Genomic DNA, 27,964 nt, shown 5'->3' on the forward strand with positions numbered 1-27,964 from the left:
TCGGCTTTTCCTAATAGTTTAATTAGATTTAATGATTTATTGCTCATCTGCGAGGATTAATATTGCATTCATTAAAAATCATTCATATACAAAATAAACTTCTCCCTGCTGCTGCCCCCAGGCCCCCCCTGCCATGGCTTGTCCAGACACGGAGCCCTTGCGCCCCAAAAGGGTGGGAAAAGGGGGGGCCAGGATTCCCAAATGGGGGAGAATCCTGGCTCCTGGGAAAGGGGGGATGCTCCTGCTCCCAGTCCATCATCACAGACGCCCGTCCCAGCTCGCTGAGCCCTCCCAGTGAGGTCTGGGGGGTGGTGGAGGGGAATGTGAGCCCCAAAATCTACAGGGAAGGCGAGGGCGGGTGATCCCCAAAATCTGTGGAGCGACCCAGCAACATTCCAGGAGGAAAGCAGGCAGGGCGGGAAGGGGATGAGAGGGGGGTGATCCACCAGCACCTCTCCCACCCCTCTCCTGTCCCCCGCAGCCCCACAAATTCCCAGGGGGATCCCGGGGACGGGGGGAAGGAGCAGCTCCAATCCCGGGTTCCGCAGCATCTCCATGATCCCTGTACCGGGAGATGCCGGAGTTGGGGCTGTTCCCACCCTCCCCAGAGCTGGGGAGAGGACAGAGGCGGTTTGGGGAAGAGAACAAGAGCCAAGAGAAACCTCCCGGGCTTGGAAGGAGCATCTCCCACCCCAGGAAAAGCTGCGGGAATGGGGAAGGGAAATGTCAGCGGGGGTGGGGTAAGGAAGGGGCTGGAAAACACACGGGAAAGAGGCTGGAAAACAGCTAGGGGAGAGCTGGAAGGGCCAGGGAGCAGAGGGCCCAGGGTGTGGGGAAGGCTCATCTCTGCATCCAGCTGGAAAAAAATTAGGGAAATACCCCCCAAAAAACCCCCAGGGCCCCTGAACACCCCCCCCCCGGTGCTTCCCATTGGGAGACAGGAAAGCAGCCACATCCTGGGAAACATCCCTTAGACGTCCCCTTGGAACATCCCCACTCTTGAAAACAGCTCTGGAAGGACTGAGAAGGAAAAGAGGAAGAAGAAAAACCAACTAAACAAATTAAAAAATGGTTTAAAACTCAATTAAGGTGCAGTTTGGCTAAAAAAAAAAACAAACAAAAAAAAAAAACCTGGGAGAGATGAGGATAATGCTGGGAAAAGCGACCCCCATCCGGATTCAAGATTAGCACCCTGAAAAAACTCCCCCCCGGGCCCAGGTGGCCACTAAAGCCGGGTCAGTGGCCACCAAAGCCGGGCCACGTCGGCACAGGGGCCTGGGGACCCCCCACCCCATTCCAGGCGTCCTGCAGGCTCCGCTCTGCTCCCGGGAAGCGCCCGGAGCAGGGATCTAGCAGCTAAAACTGGGCTCTTTAAGGCAATTTAGAAGTTGCAGAAATTCCACACAAAGAAAGAAAAGAGAAGAGAAGGAAAACGGAGCATCTCCGGATCCGCAGGGAGACCAGGCTGGGAAAAAACACCAAAGGAAAGCAAAACAAACCCATTGCTGCGGGAATGAAGTGCCCTGGGAACAGCAGGAAAGGGAAAACCTCTCCCAAAGCCAGGGCTGGGAATCACAGGCTTCAGCACATGGAAGCAAGAAGCAAATGCCAGGTTTGTCTGGTCAGGTCAGACTGAGATGTGATGGTGGGAAAAGGGGGAGGAAAAGAAATCCTGGCCTTGAAACCACAGAGAAATGTAAAAACAGGAAAAATGGCCTTGGGGGGGGGTTGGGAAGGAACAGTAAAAAAAAAGGTAAACCAAAATAAAAATGATTTTTAAAAATAATCTCTCGAATGTTGCCTTGTGTGGTCTGGTCCTTCTGGGAATGGTCCATCAGTATCTAGGAGAGAAGGGGCACCAGTGAGGGCTGGAACACAGATCCTGGGAGCTGAGGCTGTGCCAGCACCAGGAGATCCCAAATCACGGAATTCCAGACTGGTTTGGGTGGGGAGGGACCTTAAAGCTCATCCCATCCCACCCCTGCCACAGGCAGGGACATCTTCCACTATCCCAGGTTGCTCCAGCCTGGCCTTGGACACTTCCAGGCATGGGGTAGCCACAGCCTCTCTGGGAATTCCATCCCAGCCCCATACCACCCTTACAGGGAAGAATTCCTCCCCAATATCCAGTGGGAAGCCATTCCCTGTGTCCTGTCCCTCCATCCCTTGTCCCAGGTCCCTCTCCAGCTCTCCTGGAGCCCCTTTATGCACTGGAAGGGGCTCTGAGGTCTCCCTGGAGCCTTCCCTTCTCCAGGCTGAGCATTCCCAGCTCTCCCAGCCTCCAAATCAAAGGTTCTCCAGCCCTCGGAGCATCTCCGTGGGCTCTCTGGATTCACTCCAGCAGCTCCAGATCCTTCTGCTGCTGGAGGCACATTCCAAAGCCCTGTCCCTGTGGATCTGGAGGTGCTCCCAGCCCTCACCTGTAGTAGTTGGGTTTGAAGGGCCCGTTCTTGTTGAGCCCCAGGTACTTGGCCTGGTCGTCCGTGAGCTCCGTCAGGTGGGCGTCGAACGAGGGCAGGTGCAGGCTGGCCACGTACTCATCTGGGAATGGGGCAGGGAAAACGGGATCAGGGGGACTCACACCCCCCCACACACACCCCAGGGAGCTGAGGGGGGGAGTCACCATCACCACCATCACCATCATCACCATCACCCCCCCCGGAGTCACCACAGCCCAACGCCTGGAGCAGAGCTGAGCCCAAGCCTGGGCTGGATGTGCCCCGAAAGGCACCAGGATGGCACGGAAAACCCTGGAGAAACCCTGGGGAAGGGAACATAAGGAGAAGGGATGCCTCCCACGCTGCGGGACACCAAGGGAAATAAATCAAACCACCCCCACTCAAGTTGCTGCCTCTGCTGGTTTCCCTGAACTCCTTCTCCCTCTGGAAGCGTTTCCCAGCCCTGGGGTGAGTTTTTTCTTGACATCTCACACAGCTGGCGCACAGAATTCCCAAGGAGTTCTTCACTCACCCATCTTCTTGGGCAGCAGGTAAACGTCCTGCTTGTAGCGGCCCTCGGGAGCATTGTAGAGCTCAATCAGAGCCAGAGCCTGTGGAGAGCACAGGCATAAAATTTGGGAATGCTCAGGGATAGCCCAGGAACACCCAGGGATGGCCACCAGCCACGGCAGCACAGGAACAGTGACAAGGATTTGGGAGCCACAACCATTTCCAAGGTGCCCTGAGGGAAAGGCTCCCAGCTCAGGGCATGTCCAGAATCCCTCTGGGAAGGGGGTCAGGGTCAGGGATGAGGGGATGACGAGCTGTTTGTAGCAGCTGGGAAAAACCCCATGGAAAAAATGAGGATGGAGGACAATGGAGCAGCTCTGCCTCTCTTAAACCTCTGAGAGCTGCTGTGCCACAAGGGAAGGGGGGGATTGCCAGTCCCTGCATGTTCCCAGCCCACCAGTGTCCAAGTTCCCAACCCCATCAATCTCCTCCTTGTTCCCAGTCCTACCAATCCCCTCCCTGTTCCCAACCCCACCAGTCTCCCCATGATCCCTGTCCTACCAGTCTCCTCCAGTCCCAGCAGTTCCCTCCATGTTCCCAGTCCCACCAGCCCTAAACCTGTTCTAGGGGGCTTAAACCTCAGCTGGGGGAGTTTAAACCTCTGCTGGGGAGCTTAAATCTGTGCTGTGGGGACTGGAATCTGTGCTGGGGGGCTTAACCTGTGCTTTAGGGGCTGAAACCTGAGTTAAGGGGGCTGAAACCTGTGCCGGGGGACCTAAACTTGTGCTCGAGGGGCTCAAGCCCATCTCCCAGCCCAGCAGGAGATCTGTGTCATTCGAAATCTGCGCCATTTCAAAGCTCTCCCAAAGCTTCCTGCACCCAAAACACCAAGTTCCCACCACCATTAATCCACCTCAGGGAAGAGGTGGTTCCTGTGGTATTCCAAAGCCCCACCCCAGGGTGTTTCCAAAGCATCTTCACCCGCGAGGTCCCTCCTGGGTACAGACCTGAGTGGTGGCTGTGATGGAGAGGACAAAGGTGGGAACTGTGGAGCAGCTCAGGTTGAGCAGCCGGCCCTGGGGGAGAGCAGGAGTCATCCCAAATCCAAACCCAGTCGACATTCCAGGTGGGATTCACCTCCACCCCCTCCCGAGAGCCACCTTTGTGCCCAGAGCAGCCCAATTCTGCCCCAGCTCCCACCCCAACCCTGAGCTTCAAGGCTGGGGAGTGTTGTGGTCCCTGGAAAAGCCAGTCCCTCCCTCCTGCCAGAGCAGCTCCAGTGGGAAGAGGAGCCAGATTCCTGCCTGGGAATCCCTGGCACAGCTGGAGCAGGTGGGTTTGTCTGAGGGGTGGCTCCCAGCTCGTTCTGACAGACCCAGCTGTGGGTGTGTGTGGGACAGGACACACACCCCCGCCTCAAGAAAAGGACGGAAAAAATAATAAATAAAAAATAATAAATACAATAATAAACCCTTTTCTGAGCCCTGAAGCTCCTCCCAGCACTTTTGCACCTGGATAAGCCCATGATTTCCCACCAGGAACTGTGGCCCAGCTCCCCACACACCTCAGCCAGCAGCACCACCCGCTTCCCGTCGGGCCAGATGACGTGATCCACCTGGGAACGCACCCGCTCCCAGGTCAGCTCAGGGGTCCTCAGGCTGGTCTGCAAGAGGAGGAGGGAGAGCTGGAGCCACGGGAGGAGGAGCAGGGCGGGACAGCCCGTGGGGCTGAACTCACCACGTCGATCTCGGTGTTGGAGTGGCCCATGTTGCAGACGATGCAGCTGTTCTTCATCCGGTCCAGGTGCTCCCGCGTCACCACGTTCTTGTTCCCTGCAGGAACAGCAAAAACAACCCCCCTGGGTTCTCATTCCCTGAACTCCAGCTGGAGAAGCTCAGCTTGGGGCAACATCTGATGAACTTCCCAGCAGGACGAGGCTCCTCCTGGTCGGGACAGCAGAGAAACATGTGGGACAAGTGCTGTCATGGGATGTCCTGAGCTGGAAGGGACCCACAAGGATCAGCAACCTCTGGCCCTGCCCAGGACACCCCAAAATCCCACCCTGTCCCTGAGAGCGTTGTCCAAACCCTCCTGGAGCTCTGGCAGCCTTGGGGCTGTGCCCACTGCCCTGGGGAGCCTGGGCAGTGCCCAACCACCCTCTGAGGGAAGAACCTTTTGCTGAGATCCAACCTGAGCCTGCCCTGACACAGCTCCAGCCATTCCCTGGGTGCTGTCCCTGCTCACACTGAGCAGAGATTGGAGCTGCAGACCCCAAATCTTTGATCTTTTGTCCTGTGAATTAACCAGGAGACCTCCAAATCCCCTCAGGACACTGGGAATGTCCCTCTGACCTGGGACAGGGGACTGTGGCCAAATATCAGAGGGGGGAGGAGGAGGAAAAGCTCTTTCCAAAGTCCAGCTATTGCTCCTGGAAAATAAGGAGCACACAGCAGCAAAGTGTCCTTGGGAGTTGCCTTGGGAGTGACTGCTCCAGCCTCCTCCAGCCCTACCTGTGCAGGTGATGACCACATCCACCTGACGGATCACTTCACTCAGCTTCACCACCCGAAATCCATCCATGCTGGAACAAACAGGGAGAGAGGGATCACAACGAGCAGGAGAAGCCTGTTCCCTCCCCACCCCAGGCCAGGAGGGAACCCAGTAGCTCCAAACTGCTCCTGCCCAGCCAGGGAATCCTCCACCCTCCCAGGGCAGTAGATGTGTGAGGAAGGGCTGTGCAATGGATGTCCAAACTCCTCCACACATCTCACACCCCTCAACAGCTTCTACCAAAACAACCAACTATGGAAACATTTCCCACTCTTGATTCCAGTGTTTTATACTTTGGAAATACCTTTTATTTCCAAAGGAGCAGCCTCCCCAGGCCAGCCAGGGAACACCTTCTGTGTGGGACCCGCGCCCTGAAATCCACCCCGTCACACCCCAACAAAGGGTTTATTCCCCAAAATGACCCCCAGGTCATCCTGGCTCTGTTCCAGCCTCTGGGAAGGGTCTGGAAGAGGCTGGAGAGCAGATGGAGAGACGCTGCCAGGCAGCAGGGAACACCTTACCAGGCCTGGAGGGCGCAGATGGGGTCGATCTCGGTGACGTACACGATGGCCCCCAGGGCCTTGAGGGCAGCACAGCAGCCCTTCCCCACCTGCAGAGAGCAGCATGAGGGGGGCACGGCCACAGCAGGGCCACAGCTCCTTCCTGACCCATCCCAGGCTGGCACATCCTCATCCCAAACATCTGCCCGGTGCCAGGGGCAGCTCAGGATGTACCTGGAGAGTGGCACAGCTGACACAAGCCCAGCTCCCCCCTTCAAGGCTCCCAGCTTCCCACTGCCAGAGGGCAGGGTTAGATGGGATATTGGCAGGGAATTCCTCCCTGGGAGGGGCTGGGATGGATTTTCCAGAGGATGCCCCATCCCTGGAAGTGTCCAAGGCCAGGTTGGACGGGGCTTGGAGCAACCTGGGATAGTGGAAGGTGTCCCTGCCCAGGGCAGGGGATAGAAGTGGATGAGCTTTAAGGTCCCTTCCCACCCAAACAATCCTGAGATTCCATGATTCTGGAGCCCCTCTGCTCTGGACTCAGGCTGGGAAAGCTGGGAATGTTCCCCTGGAGAAGAGAAGGCTCCAAGGAGACCTTGGAGCCCCTTCCAGGGCCTAAAGGGGCTCCAGGAGAGCTGGAGAGGGACTTGAGACAAGGGATGGAGGGACAGGACACAGGGAACAGCTTTCCACTGCCAGAGGGAGGGTTAGATGGGATATTGGGAAGGAATCCTTCCCTGTGAGGGTGGTGCGAGGCTGGGATGGAATTCCCAGAGAAGCTGTGGCTGCCCCATGCCTGGAAGTGTCCAAGGCCAGGTTGGACAGGGCTTGGAGCAATCTGGGATAGTGGAAGCTGTCCCTGCCTGTGGCAGGGACGAGGTGAGCTTTAAGGTCCCTTCTAACCCAAACCATTCCAGGATTCCATGGTTCTATGACTCCCTTGCTTTGAAGAAGTCCACTAAAACTCAGGACAGGCCCTGGAGACAATGACTCCCAGCACAACTCCCAGAGGCTGGCCCAGAGCCCTGGATGAGAGCCTTGGTGGGGCAGAGCTGGGCTCCACTGGTGCCTGAATAAATCAGGGAGCGAATTCCTGCTGGGAAGAGCCTCTGCAGCTCCTGCCATGCCCTGCTCAGTGTGGGAGGACAAACACCCACACAGACATGCACAGATGGAGGGAAGGTGGCAGCTCCCTGCAGTTCCAGGGCAGAATCAGTGACAAGCCTGTGAGATGATCCCCCTCTGCCAGAACATTACTCCCAGGAAGCTGCAGCCTGTCCCTGCTTGGTGAGAGCCAGGCTGGAGCTGAACTGGGGCCAGGGACAGCAGATGGAGCCCCGTGGGGAGCTGTGGCTCAGGCCAGTGTTCCCAGCAGTGTCAGCTGTGCAGCCCAGCTAATCTGCAGCAAACTGGGAAACCTGAGCCCTGATCTCTGTGAGATTTCCCTGGTAATCACTCCCCAGGTCGGATCCGCTCCTTCTGGCAGGGACAAGGGCTCCTGGCAGAGGGAAGTGGTGGGTGCTGGGCTCAGGGGAGGCCAGCACAGCTCACGGAACTCACCTCCCCATAACCACAAACCACCACCTGCTTCCCTCCAAACATCACATCCGTGGTCCTCTTCAGGCTGGGGGACAGAGAGAGACCCGTGTTGGGATGAGCCACCCCCAGAACCAGGCCCTGCAGGGCAAAGCGGAGCCTGAGCCCCGCTCAGGAGGAGCCAGAGCCAAACCCAGCCGTGGGAAGTGCCAGGAGGGGCAGCCAGACTCACCCATCCAGGATGGATTCCCGGCAGCAGTACAGGTTGTCGAACTTCTGCTTGGTGACGGAGTCGTTCACGTTCATGGCTGGGACACACAACTTCCCAGCCTTGGAGAGCTGGTACAGCCTGGCAGAGGGCACAGGCAGGTCAGGGCAGGCAGCAGTAATCCCTGAGGGATGTCCCTAAGGATCAGCATTCCCAAATTCCCCACCTGTGCACACCAGTCACGCTCTCCTCCACGATCCCTCGGATCTTCTTGAACACGCTGGGATATTTCTTATAAACCCAGTGGGTCAGGTCACCACCATCGTCCAGGATCTGGGAAAAACACAGAGCAGTCAGGCCTCCCATCGGGAAAAGCACTGGCTGGGGACAGGATGGGGGAAAAGAGGTGGAGAACATCTTGAGGCACTGCCGGAGGGCCAGGACTCCTGCCTGCAACTCGGGGTCTCCTCCCAACACGGAGGGTTCCTTACCCCTGTGAGGAGCTGCGGGATCCCAACGGGATTTCCTGCCTCTCCTACTGCTCTGCAGCCTGGACATGTGAGCACAGGCAGCACTAACTAACCCGGCTGAGCTCAGCAGGCACAACATCCATCCTGGAAGCAAACGGGAGAGGAGAGGCTGCGGGAGCTGCCACGGACACGGACATGGCCTGGGGACCACGGCCCACGACCGGGGGGACACCAGCCCAGCAAGGGAGACATCCCAACTCTGGGAGAGAGGGTGGGATCTGAGCAGCTGGGAGAGCTCCCACAGCGGGAAAGAGGTCCCGTGTGTCTTGGCTCACAGCAGCTCCATCAGGAGCTGTTCCCATGTCATTGGGATGTGCCAATGTCTCTGCAGCTCCATCAGGAGCCGATCCTGTGCCTTTGAGACGTGCCAGCCCAGGACATTGTTCCTGCAGCTCCACCAGGAGCTGTTCTCACACCGCTGGGATGTGCCAATGTCTCTGCAGCTCCACCAGGAGCTGTTCCCAGACCAGGACATTGTCCCTGCAGCTCCACCAGGAGCTGTTCCCAAGCCTGAACGTTGCCTTGGCAGCTCCTAACGCTCCCATGGCCGCTCCCAACCCATCTCCAGCTGTGGTTCTCCAGGCCCCTGACTGGAAGCCCCCCGGGATGGCAGGCCAGCCCCAGGAGAGCGGGAATGGTGAGGAGCAGGAGCAGGAGCAGGAGCAGGAGCAGGAGCAGGAGGAGCCCTCACCATGTTGGGCTGCCAGCCGTCCACGTTGACACAGCGGTCGATGCACCACCAGAAATCATCCTCCGACTCCCCTTTCCAGGCAAACACGGCCACCCCTGGAAGAACAGGAGCATCCCTGGCACCTCCTGGGCCTGGCAGAGCCCTGTCCTGCTCCGCCAGCTCCGGGAAAACACGGACACGGGGGCAAGGGCCGTGCCAGGATCACAGCACAGCCAAGGACAGGGTTACACCTGCCCCTCCCTCCCGAAAAGATACTCCCTGAAAATAGTAATTCCCTAAAAGATAAATATGAAATGAGAAAAAAATAATTATAAAATAAATGAGATAAAAATAAATAAAGAATAAATAATAAATAAGATAAAAAATAAATGAGAATAAATGCATAAAATGAAAAAATACTGTTAAAAAATAATTATTAGGATAAACATAAATTGAGTAAAAATAAATAAATAAAATAGTATTAAAATTAACAAATAAAAATTAAAATAAATTATAGATAATAATTAAATAAAAATAAAATAAGATAAAATAAATTTTCATTACAATAACAATAAATAAAATACTATTAGAATAATAATAAATAAAATACTATTAAAATAGATAAATATAAAAAATATTAGTAAAATAAAATAACTATTAAAATAATAAATAAATTATTATTAAAAATTAAAATAAAATAAATTATAAATAAATAATTATAAGTAAATAGCTAAAATAAGATAAAAATAAAAAAATTAATTTAAACAAATAAATAAAATACACACAATTAAGACAAATAATAAAAATAAAATATTTTATAAAAAATTAAAAATAAAATTAAAAAATAAAATAAGCTAGGCATAAATAAAAATAAAAAACCCCAAATAAATTAGATAAATAAATATAAAATTAAAAACCATAAATAGGAAATTCCCTAAAAATGATCCCCTAAAGCAGCTCCCATCACTCACCAGCCTCTGCCAGGGCAGCAGCCACCTCGTTCTGCGTGGAGTAAATGTTACAGGCGGCCCAGCGGCACTGGGCACCCAGGGCACAGAGCGTCTCTATCAGCACCTGGAGAGGGAAACAGGGATACAGGGATCAGGGATACAAGGATCAGGGACACCCAGGGGCACAGAGCGTCTCTATCAGCACCTGGAGAGGGAAACAGGGATACAGGGATCAGGGATACAGGGATACAGGGATCAGGGATACAGGGATCAGGGATACAGGGATACAGGGATCAGGGACACCCAGGGCACCCAGGGCACAGAGCATCTCAAGGGCACCCAGGGCACAGAGCGTCTCAATGAGGACCTGGAAACAGGGATACAGGGATCAGGGATACAGGGTTACAAGGATCAGGGACACCCAGGGCACAGAGCATCTCTATCAGCACCTGGAACAGGGATACAGGGATCAGGGATACCTCAGGGATCAGGGATACAGGGATCAGGGATACAGGGATAAGGGATACAGGGACACAGGGATACCCCAGGGATACAGGGATCAGGGATACAGGGATACAGGGATTGGTGCACCCAGGGCACAGAGTGTCTCGATGAGCACCTGGGAACAGGGATACAGGGATCAGGGATACAGGGATACAAGGATCAGGGGCACTCAGGGCACAGAGCATCTCTATCATCACCTGGAACAGGGATCAGGGATACAGGGAACAGGGATACAGGGACACCCAGGGCACAGAGTGTCTCGATGAGCACCTGGGAACAGGGATACAGGGATCAGGGATACAGGGATACAGGGATCAGGGGCACCCAGGGCACAGAGTGTCTCGATCAGCACCTGGAAACACGGATCAGGTATACAGGGATCAGGGATACAGTGATCAGGGATCACGGATACAGGGATCAGGGATACAGGGATACACGGACACCCAGGGCACAGAGCATCTTGATCAGCACAGGGGCAGGGATCAGGGATATCCCAGGGATCATGGATATCCAGGGATCATGGATACCACAGGGATCAGGGATATCCAGGGATCAGGGATACCCCAGGGATAGAGGATATCCAGGGATCAGGGATACCCCAGGGATCAGGGATACCCTGGGATCAGGGATACCCCAGGATCATGGAAGGCCTGGGACAGCAGTGACAGGCACAGGAACCGATCCCAGATCAGCTCCTGGGGAAAGGCTGCAGCAGAACCTTCCCAAAATGTTCCTGGAGTTCTGAAAGTGCTTCATCCCTTTCCCAAGGCTGGGATTTTGTTCCCCAGGGAACAGCCAGGGTCTCCGGGACTCACCGCGGTCTGGGCCGTGATGTGGGTGCAGCCCACGATCTTGGCTCCAGCCAAAGGCTTCTCCCCCTGGGCTCTTTTCCTGAGTGAAATCAGAGCAGACATGTCTGCAAAAGGAAGAGAGGGGTTAATGCCAGCTCTGTCCGGAGCTGCCGGAGCTCCTCTCCCACTTTTGGGCTCTCCCAGGATCCCTCCAGCCCCACCATCTGTGCTGGAGCTGTTCCACGGCCCAGGAGCAAATCCCCATGCCTGGGCTGTGCCAAACAGGACCAACCACGGGGTCATTTGTCACTTGGCCATGCCAGGAGAGAGGGGTGGGCCCGGCTCTGCCCCGGGAGGCACTGGGGACAGCCACAGCCCTCGGAGCACCTAAAGGTGACCCTGGAGCTGCCACACCTCAGGAGCTGCTCCAAACGGGCCTGGATTACCTCCCCCTTCTAACGGGAAAGCAGTGTCATCCAATCACCCCACTGGAAATGGGAACTCGGCTTCCCACGAGCCTCATGGGAAGGGCTTGGGACTCCCAGTTTCCATAAATGTTCCGAGATCCTTGTCCACCCAAAGTCACCAACATTCAGCCCCGCAAGGGCTCGAAAATGGCTGCGACAGGGCACCAGCGTCTGCTGGCACATCCAGCTCTTCCCTGACTGATCTGAGGGGGGAAACAGGCTCTCCAAGGCTGGAGCAGGAGTGGGAATCCCCAGGGCTCAGCTACTGGTCTGCAGAGGGCACAGGGCTGCCCCAGATCCCATAATCCCAACATTCCAGCCGTACCTTGCTCCGCAATCTCGATCTCCCGGCGCCCGAACTCGGCCTGTTTGATGTTCTTCACGCAGAAGTTGCTGCTGCCCTTGGAGTTGGTTTGTTGTTTCTCCCGGGGGGACACCTCGTCATCGGAGCTGTCTGTGTACGATGCAGCTACCCCAGAGAGGAGAGACCTCAGAGCTCAGCCCGTCCCACCCCTGCCACGGGCAGGGACAACTCCCACTCGCCCAGGCCACTCTAAGCCCCGTCCAACCTGGCCTTGGACACTTCCAGGCGTGGGGCAGCCACAGCTTCTCTGGGAATTCCATCCCAGCCCCACACCACCCTCACAGGGAAGGATTTCTCCCCAGTATCCCATCTAACCCTAGCAGTGGGAAGCCATTCCCCCCTGTCCTGTCCGTCCACCTCTTGTCCTCTCCAGCTCTCCTGGAGCCCCTTCAGGCACTGGAAGGGGCTTGAAGATCTCCCTGGAGTTTTCTCTCCTCCAAGCTGAACACCCCCGGCTCTCCCAGCCTGTCCACCCTCACCGCTTCCCCCTTTGGGTGTGGGATGGATCCCAGTGTGCCCTCCCTGGCTGTGGACAGACCCTGGTGGGAGCTGGGCGGTCAGGGAGGGGCTCTCTGAGGTGTTTTGTGTCCAGCAGCACCTCCAGCTCCGATCAGGACTGAGCAGTCGGGGCAGGGCTCGCTGTGGGGTGCTGGCCTGGAGAGCTGCACTCCAGTTTTCCAGTGAGGAGAGGGATGGAGTTCCACATGCTGCTGCAAGAGCCCTGAGCTCCCTGTGCTGGTGGGGGGAGTGTGGGATGAAGGATCTGCCCCTGATCAGGACAGCTGGGAATGCCAAAGAAACCCTCTGGCTAAAAGGAAGGGGGGAATATCTTCTGAATCCAGGTCTTATGAACACAGGGACCTCCCATCCCTCAGGTTTCTGCTCTGTTTCCCTTCCCAGCTTTCACTCATGGCTCAAACTACTAATCTCCTAAGGAAGGCCAGCATCCTGAAGGAACTTTGCACTCCTGTTCTCTACAACAGCAGAGTTATCAAAAAGCAATCAATGCCTGAGCCTTGGGAACCGTCCCCTCCGTGTCCAAGTGCAAAGAGTGGCACCAATCCCACCACGGGGTGTGAGCAGCACATTCCCAGCGGCACCAGGGCCGGATTTGGGATATGGGACATACAGGGGCAAGGACCTGGCACCTACCAGAGCTGTAGCTGTCTGTGGAAGACTGGGAGATGGAGCGGGACAGGGAGCGCCGGCCCGTCTTGGTCGGGAATTTGGTGAACTCCTGCATATCATCTGCAAACTGGATTTGCTGGGAGCAAAGGGAAGAAGTGCTGGATCAGGGGGTGACCCTCAGGGCATGACACCTTCCGTGGCTGCCCATGGATCCCTTCAGTCCACCTGGGCTGCCCCAGCCACAAAAATTAATGTCACCAAACACAACAAGGCTGCAGATCCCAAAATCCAACCCCTGGATTTGGACCCTCTGCCTGATCCAACTCGAAGGTTAAAGCAGGTCTTACACAACACCTGAAGGTAAAAAGAGCATCCAGGAACCTCCCCTTTAACCCATTCCCAGATCCAGGAGGCTCCTTCAAGGGTCACACTTGTCCAACCCAAATCCATGCCCCGATTCCACCAGATTTCTGCCCAAAAAATTCAGCAGCAAGAAAGCTGGGATGGTCCCAGCAGATCCCTGGCGCTTCCAGGCTCCTTCCCAGGAGCAGAGCATCCCCCAGGTTAAAAACACGGCACATCCTTCCAAAACTGACACTGAAACCTCGGCAGGAGAGAACATTTCAACAAAGAGAAGTTGACATTGCATTGGCTTCCACCCTCCTCGGCAGGAAATGTTTCCATTGGAAGAGGATCCCCCAAAAGAGCCACCCCTCCTTCCTTTCCAGGCCAGAGGCAACTCTGGGCTCCAGCACTTCCACTGGATCAGCAAATTTAACTCATTAAAAGAGAGGGAAATAACCCAAAACTGCCGCGCTCGCCCGGTGTGAGGTGCCAAAGGACTCATTGCTGCTCCTGCCAGGGAAAGACAACGGAAGTGAAAGGGAATTAGGGAAAGCACCAGGGAATCCAGCCTGGAGCCCCCTCCTTGGAATGCTGCAATGCAGGAGAGACCCCAACAGAGAATCCCGGCGTGGCCTCTTCCCTCGGATCCTGTCTCTCCAGGATTTAATTTTGCCACTTCCCAGGGATGAGACATCGTGGCAGGAGCGGGATTCACAAAGCACCCCCAGGAGACCTCGAGGGGATCCTGGATAAACCAAGAGGATGGGAAGAGACAGCCCACAAGGGCCTCCAGGAGGGGTTTCCCAGGCCACAGCCATCCCCAAAACTCCCTGAAAGCTTTGATGTGGGAAACAGCCTTGGAGAGGAGAGGAATGAAAGGATTTAGTTGGGATGATCCATTCCAGAAAGGAGGAATCTGAGCAGGGGAGGTGCAGCACCAGCATGGCTTTTTGGGGTGGAAAATGGAGCCATGGATCCTGCAGAATTCCAGAGGATGGGCCAAAAGCAGTGTGGGATTCCCTGGGGAGGGGACACGGGGGAATGGAATCCAAAGGAGGACAAGTGGGATGATGTGGGACTCCAGGAACGGCCCAGCACGGATCAGATCCACCACCAGACAAGCATCCCAGGCATTCCGGGGGGTGCTCCTGCTGAAAGGTTTCCAGCCAGCTCCTCTATCCTGGACACGGATCTGCTTCCCAGACCGGACTTCCCAGCAGATTCCAGTTGGATTCTGACACTAATTGTTTGAACTTGTATCAGTGGAAGGAATGGGAATGCTAAACGGAGTTTGGAGGTTTCATTTCCCAGCTGTTTGAGGTAGTTTGGTGCAGAGGGAGGATCCAGAAGGAATCACAACCCCCATTCCCATGGGAGAGCAATGGGAGGATCTAAAGGGCACTCCAACTCCCATTCCCACAGGAAAGCAGAGAGAGAATCCAGAGGGTCTCACAACTCCCATTCCCATGTAGAGTAGAAGGAGGATCCAGAGGACACCACAACCCCCATTCCCATGGGAGAGCTGGTGGGATAAGAGGGGCAGAAGCACTTCCAGACAGGTACCAGCAGTGTCTCCACATTTCCCAACAAGGAATTATATTGCTTGGATCAATCCTTCCTGGACACTCTGGGAAAGGGTTGTGCCACCTCTGTGCCAGCATATTCCTGGTGGGCATTTCCAGGAAGGGAAAAATATCAGCAATTCCAGGACAAGATTCCCATCCCTTCACACCAAGCTCTTCCTCTGGCAGCTCATCAAACCAGAGGGAATAAAACCTCCGCCCATAAACCAGGTGTGCCACTGGAACAGTCTCAAGTGTCAGCTGGGGAATTCCCTCCAGCTCTGGGAAAGGTTTCTTAGGAAGAGATGAATCCAGGAGGGGAAAATGAGACAAGGCACAGACAGCCCAGGGTGCTCCAGCCCAGGGTGCAGGTCTGTCTGTCCTGGATGTGGGAACTGTGGGATAGGGCACTTCCTGGCAGGGAAATATGCTGCTTGGATGGTCTCATGGAGCAAAGTTTGGGATGCGTTGGGAAGGAGAGGATGGGGCTGGAGGGCTGTTGTGCTCCCTGATCCCACAACATCCCACATGACGATCCTCCCTCACCCCCTCAGAGCACCGGCCGTGGGTGCTGAGCCAGCTCCAAGGCACAGCCCCACTCCACAGGAGAAACAGCCCTTGGGGGAACACGGGAATGGCGGGATCGAATCCAAGGGGAAAGCAAAACACCCGAGTGCTGAATCACCCCCAGTAATCCCGACTGGGGCTTTACCAGGCTCAGCCCAACTCCCCAGCTTAGCAAGATCTGCCCTGGCTAAAATTATCCTCCAACACCACAGGCAGCTCCCAAGTCCAAGCAGCCACGGGCACATCCAAGCCCCGGGAGACGGGGACGTTCCCGCAGGTCCAGCAGGGCCGGCAGGGAGCAGAGGGAGGTCGGGAAAGGCTCCAGAGCAGAGCAGAGTGCGTGACCGGAGCCCTCCACGTGCTGCAGCTGCATTAAGGAGGCAGAGCAAATCTCCTAATCCCTGGGCTGTCACTGGGATCCCAACGGGCGGCATTCCCGGCTGGAGGCTGCGGCTCCGCGCGCTCTGGGAATCACATCCCGAACCTCATCCTGCTGGAAGCAGCTTCTCCAAGCGGGTGGAGCACGAGGGTTTGAGAGCAAGGAAAATATTTTTTTGTCCCAGGAATTTGTGGCCAAGGAGGGAAAACAAGGCAGGACCCACTTCCCTGCACAGGAATGGAGCCAAGGGGTTTCCAGGGTCGCTATCCCAGAAAAGGAGGAGATGGGGATAAGGGGCTGGGGGGAGCCAAACGGGCTTGGAACAGCAGGGATTTGGGGAGGTGTCCTGTAGGAAAACACCAGGATCCACCGTCTCCTGCCAAGTTCTCACAGGGCACTGCTGCTCCCAGTCACACCTCCAAGCTAGGAGGATACTCTGATCCCTTGGGAAAGCTGGAGCCACCGTGTCATTCCCACACGGATCCGGCACTTCCCAGCAACAGATGCTCGTTTTCAGCTCAATCCACCCCTTCCAGAGCTGGAGCTGAGGGAGCATCGGCCCTGCTGGTACAGCCCCACATCCCAAAAAGGGCCCAGATGAGGCACCAGGGACCCCTGGATGCTCCCAGCACCAATCCCCTTGTCCGGCTGCACTGTCCGGAGCATCTCAAACCTCCGGGAAGCTGAACAAGGAGCTGCAAGAGGCTTCTCCCAGGGTTCTAAGGATGAATTCCGTGGGAACAGAGCCCCAGAGCAGCAGAAGAGTGTCCCCAGCACACCTGGCCTTGGCTGGTTAATGATTACGGCACAGGGAGGGCCAAGAGATTCCAGGGGGGGACTGGCACCCTCAGCTGGGTGTGCCATTCTCCATGGCACTTTCCCAAGCCCGGACACCAAGATCCCAAAAGCCCAGGATCCCAAGAACTTTCCCAGCAAGTCAGCCCAGACAGCAGCTTTTGGAGCTGACGGAGTAAGGAAAAGTTCCACCCTCTGGCTCTGAGCTCCAGAGGGATTTGTGAACGAAGCTGGATTTACAGACGGTCTCGGTGTGTCCCTCTCACACGGGAACAGCCCCACTTTCATTTTAAAACTCATTTTAACAATCCTTCCATTCCCAGAGCAGCTCCAGAGAGGCTGTTGAGCTCCTCTGCTGTGCTCCACGTCCCTGATTCCATCCCAGGCAGCCCCAGGGGACAGCAGGTTGTGGAAGGAGGGTTTGGAAAGCATCCACCAGCTCCCAGCTGACCCAGCTCAGCCAGGCACAGGCTCCAGAGAGAAAGGACACGTGCCAGGAGCAGCTCCAGGCCCTATCCCACCAGCCCCAGGTTTGCCTCAGCAACCCCCATTTTTAATTATTGTCACTTTTTCCTGGGGACGACGTGAGCGTTGGCACATCCGGAGCGGGGGGAAAGTGCCCTCCCGGGCCCTGCTGTCCTGGATAACGGGAAGGGGGGACAGGAGCAGGCTCCACACGTTACCCAAGATCAGCAGGACCCCCCTAAACACCTCCACACTCCAGAGTTTCACATCCAGGGACGTGAGGACACGGCACAGCCACCCAGGGACAAACAGGAAACCGGGAGCAGCCCCGGACCCACCTGGAAAGGCAGGGAGACTCCAACCCACTGCTGCCCTCCTGGAAGGATCCAGAGTCCCAGGACTTCTCCTTCAGCTCAGGACTATTCAGAGCAGCCAGTTCCCCTTATTTAACCTGTCCTCCCAAACACCCCCCTGGCAGACCTGGGGGGCACTGCCGGGTGCCCGATGCTCCCTGACGTGACCTGTCTTTTAAGTCCATAATTTCTTTGTCATTCCTGGGAATTCAGCCAGATTAGGAATGTTCTACAGCTCCAATGAGCATCCTCCTCCTCCTCCCCAGCCCCACTCCCACATGAGGTGGGAGCAGCACTCAGATCAGGGCTGGGTTTTGCACTCCTGGGCACCTCCAGGTTTCAGATTCCAAGGATTTCTGATCTGCAGAAGGACCTTTTCCTCCTGGGAATGCTGTGGTTTTCCCAAGAAGGAGCTGGGTCTCTAAAGGACAAGTTGTTTTAATCCACTTATTTGCAGAAAGGAGGCACCCCAGGGGCTCTTCAGTCCCCTCAGCAGAGGGAAAAAAAAACCCAGATAATCAGGATTTTCCTCCTTTCCGGGTCAAACAGAGGAGTGGAGCTGGTTCCCTTGTGTCACCTCCCCCAGGAGGGCACAGACCCCTCCAGGATGCTTCTTCCACAGTCACCCACAATTCCCAACCAGAAGAGCCATTCCTGAGGACATGCTGCCCCATTTCCCCCCTTGGATGAGAGGCTGAGGCCATCCCAGCTCCCAGGGTGTGTTCCCTGTGCTGGCCCCAGGGTTGGCACTGCTCCCATCGAGGCCATGCCAGGGCACTGGGTTTGTTTAGAGGATTTGGCTGCCCTGTCCCCTCAGGACCCCTCTGTCCCATTTCCAGGCTGGAAGAGCCAGCCCCTGTGCCCACAGGATGGGGCTGGGAACAGGGGACACACGGAAGGACACAGCTCCTGCTCCATGCCCCCACAGGACATAGATTTTTGAGGTGGGAAGCAGCAAGGAAGACAGAGATGCTTTTAGGGTTCCTCTCCTGAGGGCTCACCCAGCCTGGAGAGGTATTCCTGGATCACAGCACCCCTTAAGGATGGAAGGGAAGGGTAAGCCAGGTACTCAGAGTGGAGGGATGGAGGATCAGGATCAATAAGGCTCCAGCTCATCCCCACCCCAAACCACTGCCAAGGGGAGGGGTTTGAGGGGGATTTGGCCACGGGACTCAAACCATCCCCTCTTCCCACTTCCAAGTGAGCCAGAACACACCTGGCATGACAAAGGGCTGCAAGAATTCACAGGGGGCTGCAGCCCAGCCATGGAAGAACCACCACATTCCCAGTTCACAGCAGCAAAGGATTCCCAGGCAGAGCCCACACCTCCAGCCCCAGCATTCCACAGGGATGCAGGGGGAGCAGGATGGGCGCTCAGCAGGCGTCTCCTGGTCCTCCGCAGCCTGGGCACTGGGGATCTGGGCAGAGCTGGAAGTGGCACAACCCCCAGGAACAGGACCTGCTTCTGCTCCAGGCATGGCCTTGGCAAGAGGAGAACTTTCTCCTGGTGGTTCTCCCAGCTGGCAGAGGAAACCTCAAGTGCTTTGTTTGGACAACACAGGGAAGGGGCTGCTCTGGGAAGGGAAGCACGACCAGTGTGGAATTCAGTGCTCCTGGGTCTGCACCTCTCCCTCCAGAGGGTTCCTAGGGCAGGTTGTTCTCCCTGCCTGGCACACTCCCTGAGCAGGAATCACAGCCAAAGCTCCACCTGGAAACCTCTCCACTGCTCCCAACAAGGAAATAAAAGGACACTGAGGTCCTGGCAAGGCAAACTGGCCAAGCCCTGATCCCAGCCTTCATCCTCCAGGGCCAGGGAAGGGCTGGTCAGGGAAAAAAAAAACAAAACAAACCAAGTTTCCGTGAGTCCAAGAGGAGAATTAAAGACTTCCACACAAACCCCAAAACTCAGCAGAGAAGAAGAAACACCTGGAAAGAAATGGATCCATCCCAAGGGTTAACAGGCTGGAAATCACACCAAGACTTCAGTCATGGTGGGAATCCCTGTAAATGCCAGGAAAAGGAAAAATAAACAGAAGAGGGATTCAATAAAAGAGATGAGATCTTGAGTGTTAAACAGTAACTGGGAATAACTCCAGGGAACAACTCCTGCCCTGTGAACACCTGGAGGTCAAAGGTGGGATCCGGCAGGAGCAGAGGGAAAGATTCCCACCAGCAGATAAGGGATCCAGTCCTTGGACTGCAGGAATGGAGGCAAAGGCTTGGGCCGGCTCTAATGGAGAGGGATAAACCCTGGGACACAGGGAGAGCTCCTGGGACACAGAGGTAGAGCTCCTGAAATAAATAGGGAGATCTGGACACACAGGGAGAGCTCCTGGGACACACAGGGAGAGCTCCTTCCTGGTAGGAACAGCAGAAGTCCAGTCCCTGAGATCCTCCCCAGTTAACCCCATGAACTCCAGGGATGCCCAAACAGCCACTGGTTTAACGACCTCCCAGATTTCTCCCCTCTGGATTCATCCCCAGGGCCCAGCGAGGGTCTGGGCAGTGGGATAACTGGTGTTAACTGGAGTTACCACGCTGGGAGTGCTGCATGGACAGGACACAGGGAATGGCTTCCCACTGCCAGGGAGCAGGGTTAGATGGGATATTGGGAAGAAATTCCTCCCTTTGAGGGTGGGGAGGCCCTGGAATGGATTTCCCAGAGAATGTCCCATCCCTGGAAGTGCCCAAGGCCAGGTTGGACAGGGCTTGGAGCAAGCTGGCATAGTGGAAGGTGTCCCAGCCCATGGCAGGGGTGGAACTGGATGGGATTTAAGGTCCCTTTCAACCCAAACCATTCCATTATTCCATGACTGTGGGTTAAATCACTTCCAGCAGCTTGTGGGGCAATCCAAGGACTGGCAGCTGTGGAGCTGGAATCCCATGGAAATGTGTTTGTGTGTCAGAGCTGAGAGGGAATCAGCTCTAATTAGCATCGAGTTTTAAACTAATTAGAAAACTCCTAGCACAGCTGTGGGAGACCACAGGAACAGCCACAGAGGGCTCCTGCAGCAGCTCCACGTGGTCTGAAGGGAGGCTTGGCCACGGAAAAACCCAAATTGCAAACCCCAACCCCCTCCTCCACAATCCTAAAGCAGCCCCTGTGCTTTGGGGGAGGAATTGTTCTCCCTGCGTCCCACCTGCCTCCTTCCCTCCCCGCAAACTGCCTTTCAAATCCCAGCATTCCAAGACATCTTTGGGTCTTTCCGGAGACCAAAACAGCAAATCCCACCCGGGACAGGGTCCAGCTACTCTCAGCTTCCCTCAGCAGATGCTCCATTAAAGGGGAAAACACCCAGTGGGATCAGCATGGAAACAGGAATAGCCTGTTTTGGAAAAGTGGGAATCCATCCTGCTCCTGCCCTGATCCCCAAAGGCCCCTCACAGTGGTGTTTTCACCAGAGCTGCCCATTCCTCTTTATCAACACACTGTTTTCAGCCCTGGAAACGACTTGGATTTTGATGCATCTGGTTGGAGGCAAAGCAGGAGAAACCTCAGGCTGTTCCCTCCTCAGGAGTGCGAGGAATCACCACCAGGATGGACAAACATCACCCTCCTGGACCCTGGGAGCAAAGCCAACCCCTTCCTGCAGACAGGGCTGATTCCATGGAGCCCCTTCCTTTGAAATGAGGCAAGAGGGATACAGAATTCTCTCCCTGGGGATGGTGAGCTCGGAGAATACTTGGAGAAGGGGCTGGTTAATGCAGCAGGAGCTGTGCTGCCTGTCAGAGCTGACGGCTCCAAGGTCAACAAGGAGCAGCCAGATGTTCCCTCTCCAAACCATGCCCAGGTTGGATGCAAAACTCTCCCCACAGAGCAGGAATGTGTGAAATCCAGGACTCCCTGCTGGGAGGGGAAAGGAGGAGGGACAGAAGACAGCAGACCCAGGTTGAACCTCAGCCCGGGCCAGCTGGAAGGAGGAAACCAAAACACGAATTTCGGGAAGGCAGAGCCCCAGGACCCTCCTTTTCCAGGCTGGGAGGAGCCATTCCCTCCACCCACACCTTGGAGATAAACCAGGCTCCCAGAGCCCCCACCCAAATGCCAGTTTCCAAATCCAGGCTCCCAGAGCCCCCACCCAAATGCCAGTTTCCAAATCCAGGCTCCCAGAGCCCCCACCCAAATGCCAGGCCCTGAATCCAGGCTCCCAGAGCCCCTACCCAAATGCCAGTTCCCAAATCCAGGCTCCCAGAGCCCCTACCCAAATGCCAGCCCCTGAATCCAGGCAGGAATGGGTGCTTCCAGCCAGCCCTGGGGTGTGGGGGCAGCCAAGGGGAAGCTGCTCCCACCTCCAAGGGCTCCCCCCGGGACAATGGAGGCTGCTGGAGGAGCTGGAACATCATGTCCTCGGCCACCTCCGTGCCTTGGCTGTCACCAACCTGGAGCAAACAGATTCTGCAGCAGCAATGAGCTCGTTACCAAGGCCACCGTATTGATCCCGGAGTGACACGAACAGTCACAGCCCAGGCAGCCCAACTCCACAGGGGCAGCTTCCCAAAGGCAGGAACGGCTTCCTCAGCCTGCTTTCCCAGGGGCACAGAGCCCAAAAAACACCCCAACTTCTGCCCTGGGAGGGTGGGGAGGCCTTGCCAGGGGTTGCCAAGAGAAGCTGTGGCTGCCCCATCCCTGGAAGTGTCCAAGGCCAGGTTGGATGGGGCTTGGGATAGTGGAAGGTGTCCCTGCCCATGGCAGGGGGTGGGATTGGATGAGCTTTCAGGTCCCTTCAACCCAAAGCATTCCCAAACCACGGCAGCTTTCTCCTTGGAAGCTCCAGAGCACCCATTCCCAAGGTCTACCCATGCCAGGGAAGCCTATGGAGATGATGTGGGCAGAGGGGGACAGTGCAGCGCAGATTCCAGCACTGCCAAGCCCTGGAACTATCAAGTGCCCTGAGAAGAGGCTCCACAGACCCTGCTGAGATGTCACCATGATGCTCCTCCTTGGTGGCACTCCCTGACCCTCCTCCCAGCCCCTCTTTGATCCAACCCATGGCTCCACTGAGGGAGAAGTTTCGGCACAGGTTCCTCCACATGACAGGTCCCTGAGGCCACCAGCAGGTCGTGGGACATTCACCTGGAATGTCACCACCACGTGCTGGGTGAAGGTGAGCCAGAGGCTCCAGATAAGCAGCTCTGATCAAAGGGCTCAGCAGGAAACACAAGGAGCCCTTTGCAAAGGCGACCAAACCACAGCGAATCCCTGCGTGTGAGTGCTGAAATCCCAGCCCTTCCCTGCTCCAGCAGCTGGGATGAGGCACCCACCGACCCCTCAGAGGAGCAACATGGACACAGTCCTCACCTGCAAAGGAGTAACTCCAAACTGACCTTGAGAACCTGTTTTCCAGAGCAAAAACCCAGTTTCAACCTCTAAAAAGGAGCACAGCAACTCACTCCAAAATTTGCACGGACTGGAAACTCTTCAGGTCCCAAAGAAATTGTTGTGGAGGGCTGGTCCCCAGCACAGACAGACCTTTCCCAAAATGCCAGGGTAAGGAAAACACCAGGCTCCTGCCAGCAGCGTGATTCCCACGCTCCAGACCTCGCTGTTCCCGTGGGAAGGGATGGGTGGTCTCCACACCCACACCATCCAAAGGTGACAAGGCTGGGGAGAACAAATATCCAGCTGCTGTCCCTTCTCCAAAGGGCAGACGTGCAGTGGGAACCCAGCCTCCCTCAGGGATTCAGGAAGCCACAGGCCCTGGAACATTTCGAAGATGGTTTGTGCCCATCAGACCCCCAAAATCTCCTTGTGTCCTGCTCACAGCTCAGTGAAGCACCTTCTGGCATTGCAGCAGTGCTGGTCACTGGGACAAGCCTCCCCTCTGGACAGCCAGGAGACCCCCCAAAACACCAAAGCCATGTCCCACAGCCCTGGGGGGAACTGGCTGCTCCCAGCCCCAGGGAATCCCCTCCACCCCAAACACCCCCGTGCTCTGCTCTGGGTCAGGGCACAACCCTGGCACCTTCTAACACAGCAACAGGTTCATTCTTTAGGGTTTTCCTGCACCCCAGGGAAGGCCAGACCCATCCCAGGTTATCCAGACGAAGGACGATGAGCTGTCCAACTCATCCCAACCCCAGCAACTCATCCTGAGAAGGAAAAGCTGCAGTGACGGAGCAGAAGAGCCAAAGAAGTGAGGATTTGGGCAGGGATCAAGGAGAGCTGGGTGTGTGGAGCCTGTGGAGCAGCCAGGATAGGAGGTGGTGGCCACGACCCCAGACAGGCTCACAAAGGCACAAAGGATTTATGGACACCCAGACTAAGGAATGGAATTAAAGGGAGCGGAAAAACGAGTGGCTCTGGGAGCTCTGTCAGGACAAACAAGGACAGTCCCGTCCCCCTGACAGGCCCAGGGGAAGGTGGTTTATTGTTCCCCAGCCTGGCAGAGCTGCAGGACCTGAGACGAGTCGGGACAGAGCAAAATGGGGCAGAAACAGGTTTTTGGAAGGGGCTGGGACGCAGTGAAGTCAGCGGGTCTGGGAATGAGGCTCCAGAGAGGACACCCAGCCCTGTCCAGGGGCTCCATCCCCTCTGCCCAGCCTTTCCCTGCTCCATCCCAGCCACCTCCACGCAGGCAGTGCCCGCTGGCACCGCAGAGCCGCAGCACCGAGCATTAGCATTCCCTGCCACAGCTCCGGGTGGGATCCCTCTGGAGCTGGAGCAGCGCCAGCACCCGCAGGGACACCACACCCCCAAATCCCCCGGGCACAGAGACCACCCACTCACCTGCCCAGAGCCACACCAGAGCCTGTTCCACAGCCAAGGAATGCTGCAGGATTCCCCAGGGTGGGGGAGCCCGGGGGTGATCCCACCGCGATGAGGACACAGCAGGGGGAGGTGACAGGGACAGCACCAAGTGCCCCCTGCCCTGCCACAACCATGTCCTTCCCAGCCCAGGGCACCCACAGCTCGCCTTGGCCAGGCATTTAAGGCTCCACTGGCATGGATTGGGAAAGCAAGTGCTGCCAAGGGCACCTGCAGTCTCCAGGGAGGCAGAGGAGCAGATGCCCAGCCGCAGCAGGGATGGCACAGGGGGATGGGGAGGAGCAGGGCCTGCCCTTGAGCTCCCCGAGCCCCATCCAGCCCCCAGCCTCAGCATTCCCAGCCTTCCCCAGCAGCACCAAGGCTGGACAAGGTGGGAAGCTCAGCATTGCTCCCCTCTGCCTGCAGACCACCAAAGAACCACCTGACAGCCCAGTTCCCAGGAACTGCAGGGAAAAGGGAGCTCTGGCAGAGCCAGGCAATCCCAGCTTTTTGGGGAAATCCACCCCGTCCCTCCTTTCCCCTGCACTGCGCTGGCTCCTGCTTCAACCTGGAGATGATCACAGTTAATCTCTTACCTCCTGTCCTTTCACTTTTTCACCTCAAACGAGTCCCTGATAAGGGGGAATGTCAGCGATCCCTGGGGCTGGATCCCAGCTCCGGGTGCCCCAACAAGGAGACACTGACTTCTCCACAGCACCCACTGCTTCCAGCTGCATCCAAGATGCCTCCCCAGCTCTCAGTGCCCAAACTGGCACTTCCCCTGAGCTCCAGCACAAGTTAAAGCTCCTCTAAAAAGCCATTCAGGGGAGAGAGGGAGCCTGCCCCGAGCTTGGCCACATTCCCACCCTCCCCGTGTCCAAACGCCTCCCGCAGAGCACCCTGGCAAAGCTCAGGGAGCCCAAACACCCGGGTGGGAGCTGCTCCAGCAGCACAGAGTGATCTCCATGCTGGGAATCATCTCTCCCCACCATCTCCACCAGCCTCTGACCACGCCGGGAGCTCCGGGGCAGCACAAAAGTCACTTTTGGTGGAATCAGAAAGGAGCTTTAATGGTTTAATTGTGCTGCTGTTCCAGGAGCAGAGCTGGGGGCACTCAGCTTATCTCAGGAGGGCAATTCTCCTGCCCCGGCCTTTCATCCTCCTGCCAACGCCTCTGCTGTTCCCCAGCTCTGCTCTTTGCAGGAATTAGCCAGGCAAGGAAAACAGTGGCCCCGAGCGATTTGTGGCCAAGCTCAGCCCTCTCTGCCTGCTGATGTTATCGGCTCAAATGTCGGGTGTCGCTCTGGGCACCTCCAACATCCTCACCCGGCCAGGAAAAGCTCCTCACCCTGAACAACCAGCTGCCAGTCTGGGGGGATACAACACCTCCCACCCCTGAGACACACAGACTTTGCCTCTGAGGATGCTGGATCGATTCCTTTTCACCTCTTTTGGCCCCACGGATACTCTGGGATGAGCAGTTTGCTGTCCCCTCACTCTGACAAAGATGATGGTTATGAAAAAGGTAAAAACAATCTCTGAGCTGGAAGAGACAGATCCCAGCTCCACATTCCTCCGCTCCTTCCTCCGGGCTATGTCCACAGCCCAGACAAACAGGAGTCTCCAACTCCCCGGGTGAGGAGGTGCCTCCAACCCAGTTGACCTTCCCCAAGGGTCAGAGCTCCCTGATCCCACCTGGAGCAGGCAGGAGAGATCGCCCCAGAGAACGAGGATGTTCCCATTCCCTGCCACTGCCCTGCCTTCTCTTCCATCACTCACAGGCTGTTGCAGCCCCGAGGGGAACACGATGTTCCGCACGGAGGGGACCCGTGGATCCCAACATGGATCCCAACATGGAGCTGCCCCCCAGAACACCAGGAATTCAGCACCGAGCCCGGAGCACAGGGCTGAGAGTGCTCACCCTCCTTAGAGGGAGTTACCCGGGTTAGTGGGTGTCCTGCCCACCCTCAGTGCCACCCATGCATGGCATGGGAGCAGCACTGGGACTGGGGAGGTTTGGGGAGGAACAGGCTGAAGATCCCAGAGCTCCAGCTTCAAGGATGGAAGGGTTCAGAGGTGACTCGGGAGAGCCCAGCACCAGCAGCCTCTTCCCAAGCCCAAATGTGCTCTCACCTACACCCCCAACACACCTCCTGTCCCCAAATAAGTCCAAGCCCCCGAATTCCCCGGGCTGCCCTTCCCAGTGACCCACAGCCAGATTCCAGGCTGCTGCTGGGTCGTCCCATTTAATGGCTCCCCTGCTCTGTCCCTGTCACCCCACAGGGACCCTCGACTCTTCCCGTGGTCACCCTGTCCCCACACACCCCCGTGGCACAGCCGAGCCTCCCTCATGCCCCCCAGAGCCAGACCCGGTCCGGCTGCAGCCCCCACAAACCATCCCTCCCCTCACCCCCAGCACAGACCCCTCTATCCCCAGTATCCAACCCCACCCCTCACACCCCAAGCTGGGCCAGCAGCCCTGCTGGGCACCTCTGCCCCCTGCCCCAGCTCATTCCTGCTGCCCCCAGACCGGGCCAGCCCCCCTCACTGGTACCAATTCCCCCTCACTGGTACCAATTCCCCCTCACTGGTACCAATTCCCCCTCACTGGTACCAGTGCCCCCCTCACTGGTACCAATTCCCCCTCACTGGTACCAGTGCCCCCCTCACTGGTACCAATTCCCCTCTCACCGGTACCAGTCCCCATCCTCTGCACTGAACGGGCACGGCCTGCCCTTCCCAGCTATCCCCAGACTGGACCAGTTCTGGCTTTCCCAGCACAGCCCCCCACCCTCGGGGCTGCTCCTCCACAGCCGGGTCAGGATCCCCCCGCGCCGACCAGGGCCTGCTCCCCCCTCCCCTCCCACCACCGGGGGATGCTCCCCCCGCACCAGGGGCTTCCCCCCCATCACCGGGGGTCTGCTCTCCCCAAAACGGGGCCTGTTCCCACCCCATAACCGGGGGCTGCTCCCCCCCGCCCGGGGTCTCCCCCTTTCCCCTGTCCGTCCCCCCCCCGCCCCCGCTACCTTCTTGGGCGCCTTGGTGACGGTGGCCATAAAGGAATACTTCTCGGCGTCCTCCACCTCCTTGGCCTGCTTCTCCTCGCCGCCGGCGGGCTCCGGCACCGACATGGTGCTGCGGCGGGGCCGTGGGAGCGCGGGGGCGGGCTGCGGGCGGTGTGTGCCGGCGAGTCCCTCGGGTCCCTCGCGGTCCCTCAGGTCCCCTCAGGTCCCTCGTGTCCCCTCAGGCCTCTCACGGCCCCTCGGGTCCCCTCAGGCCCCTCACGTCCCCTCACTGTCCCTCGGGTCCCCCCAGGCTCCTCACTGTCCCTCGGGTCCCTCACTGTCGCTCCGCTCCGGGGGCTGCGGCGGGACTGCGGCCGCCGCGCCGGGGGCGGAGCCTCCTGACGTCACCGCGCGCTGACGTCACCGCGCACCCGCCGGGCAGGTGAGGCCGCGCGACGCCAGAGGGAGGAGCGGGCGGGGGGCGTGGCGCCCCCTGGCGGACCGGGGACGAGAGGGCGTGGAGGGGACGGGGCTGTGGTCAAGATTGGGGGCGTGGTCAGAGGTGGGGGCGTGGTCAGAGGTGGGGCGTGGTCAGAGGT

The 27,964-nt window shown here is 57.0% G+C and overlaps 1 protein-coding gene across 3 annotated transcripts; it reads right to left on the reverse strand.

Annotated features, from left to right (window-relative positions):
- AHCYL1 (adenosylhomocysteinase like 1) lies at positions 1 to 27,773 on the reverse strand. Of its 3 annotated transcripts, none has more exons than XM_032710618.1 (17): positions 27,387 to 27,773; positions 13,174 to 13,285; positions 11,983 to 12,126; positions 11,215 to 11,315; positions 9,917 to 10,019; positions 8,967 to 9,061; positions 7,972 to 8,078; positions 7,770 to 7,886; positions 7,562 to 7,625; positions 6,020 to 6,108; positions 5,459 to 5,529; positions 4,686 to 4,780; positions 4,513 to 4,611; positions 3,956 to 4,024; positions 2,971 to 3,049; positions 2,421 to 2,541; positions 1 to 1,841 (listed from the first exon to the last, which is right to left on the reverse strand). In XM_032710618.1, the coding sequence occupies exons 1-17, from the start codon at positions 27,489 to 27,491 to the stop codon at positions 1,835 to 1,837; spliced, it is 1,578 nt and encodes a 525-aa protein (XP_032566509.1). In that variant the 5' UTR covers positions 27,492 to 27,773; the 3' UTR covers positions 1 to 1,834. The 3 variants fall into 3 exon arrangements, with proteins under 3 accessions (XP_032566509.1, XP_032566511.1, XP_032566510.1); XM_032710620.1 differs by lacking the exon at positions 27,387 to 27,773 and adding an exon at positions 24,957 to 25,186; XM_032710619.1 differs by lacking the exon at positions 1 to 1,841 and having other exon boundaries at positions 2,417 to 2,541; positions 27,387 to 27,736.
- Positions 27,774 to 27,964: the final 191 nt, after the last annotated feature.

Source organism: Chiroxiphia lanceolata, chromosome 25 (assembly GCF_009829145.1).
Source record: "Chiroxiphia lanceolata isolate bChiLan1 chromosome 25, bChiLan1.pri, whole genome shotgun sequence".
NCBI lineage: Eukaryota > Metazoa > Chordata > Aves > Passeriformes > Pipridae > Chiroxiphia > Chiroxiphia lanceolata.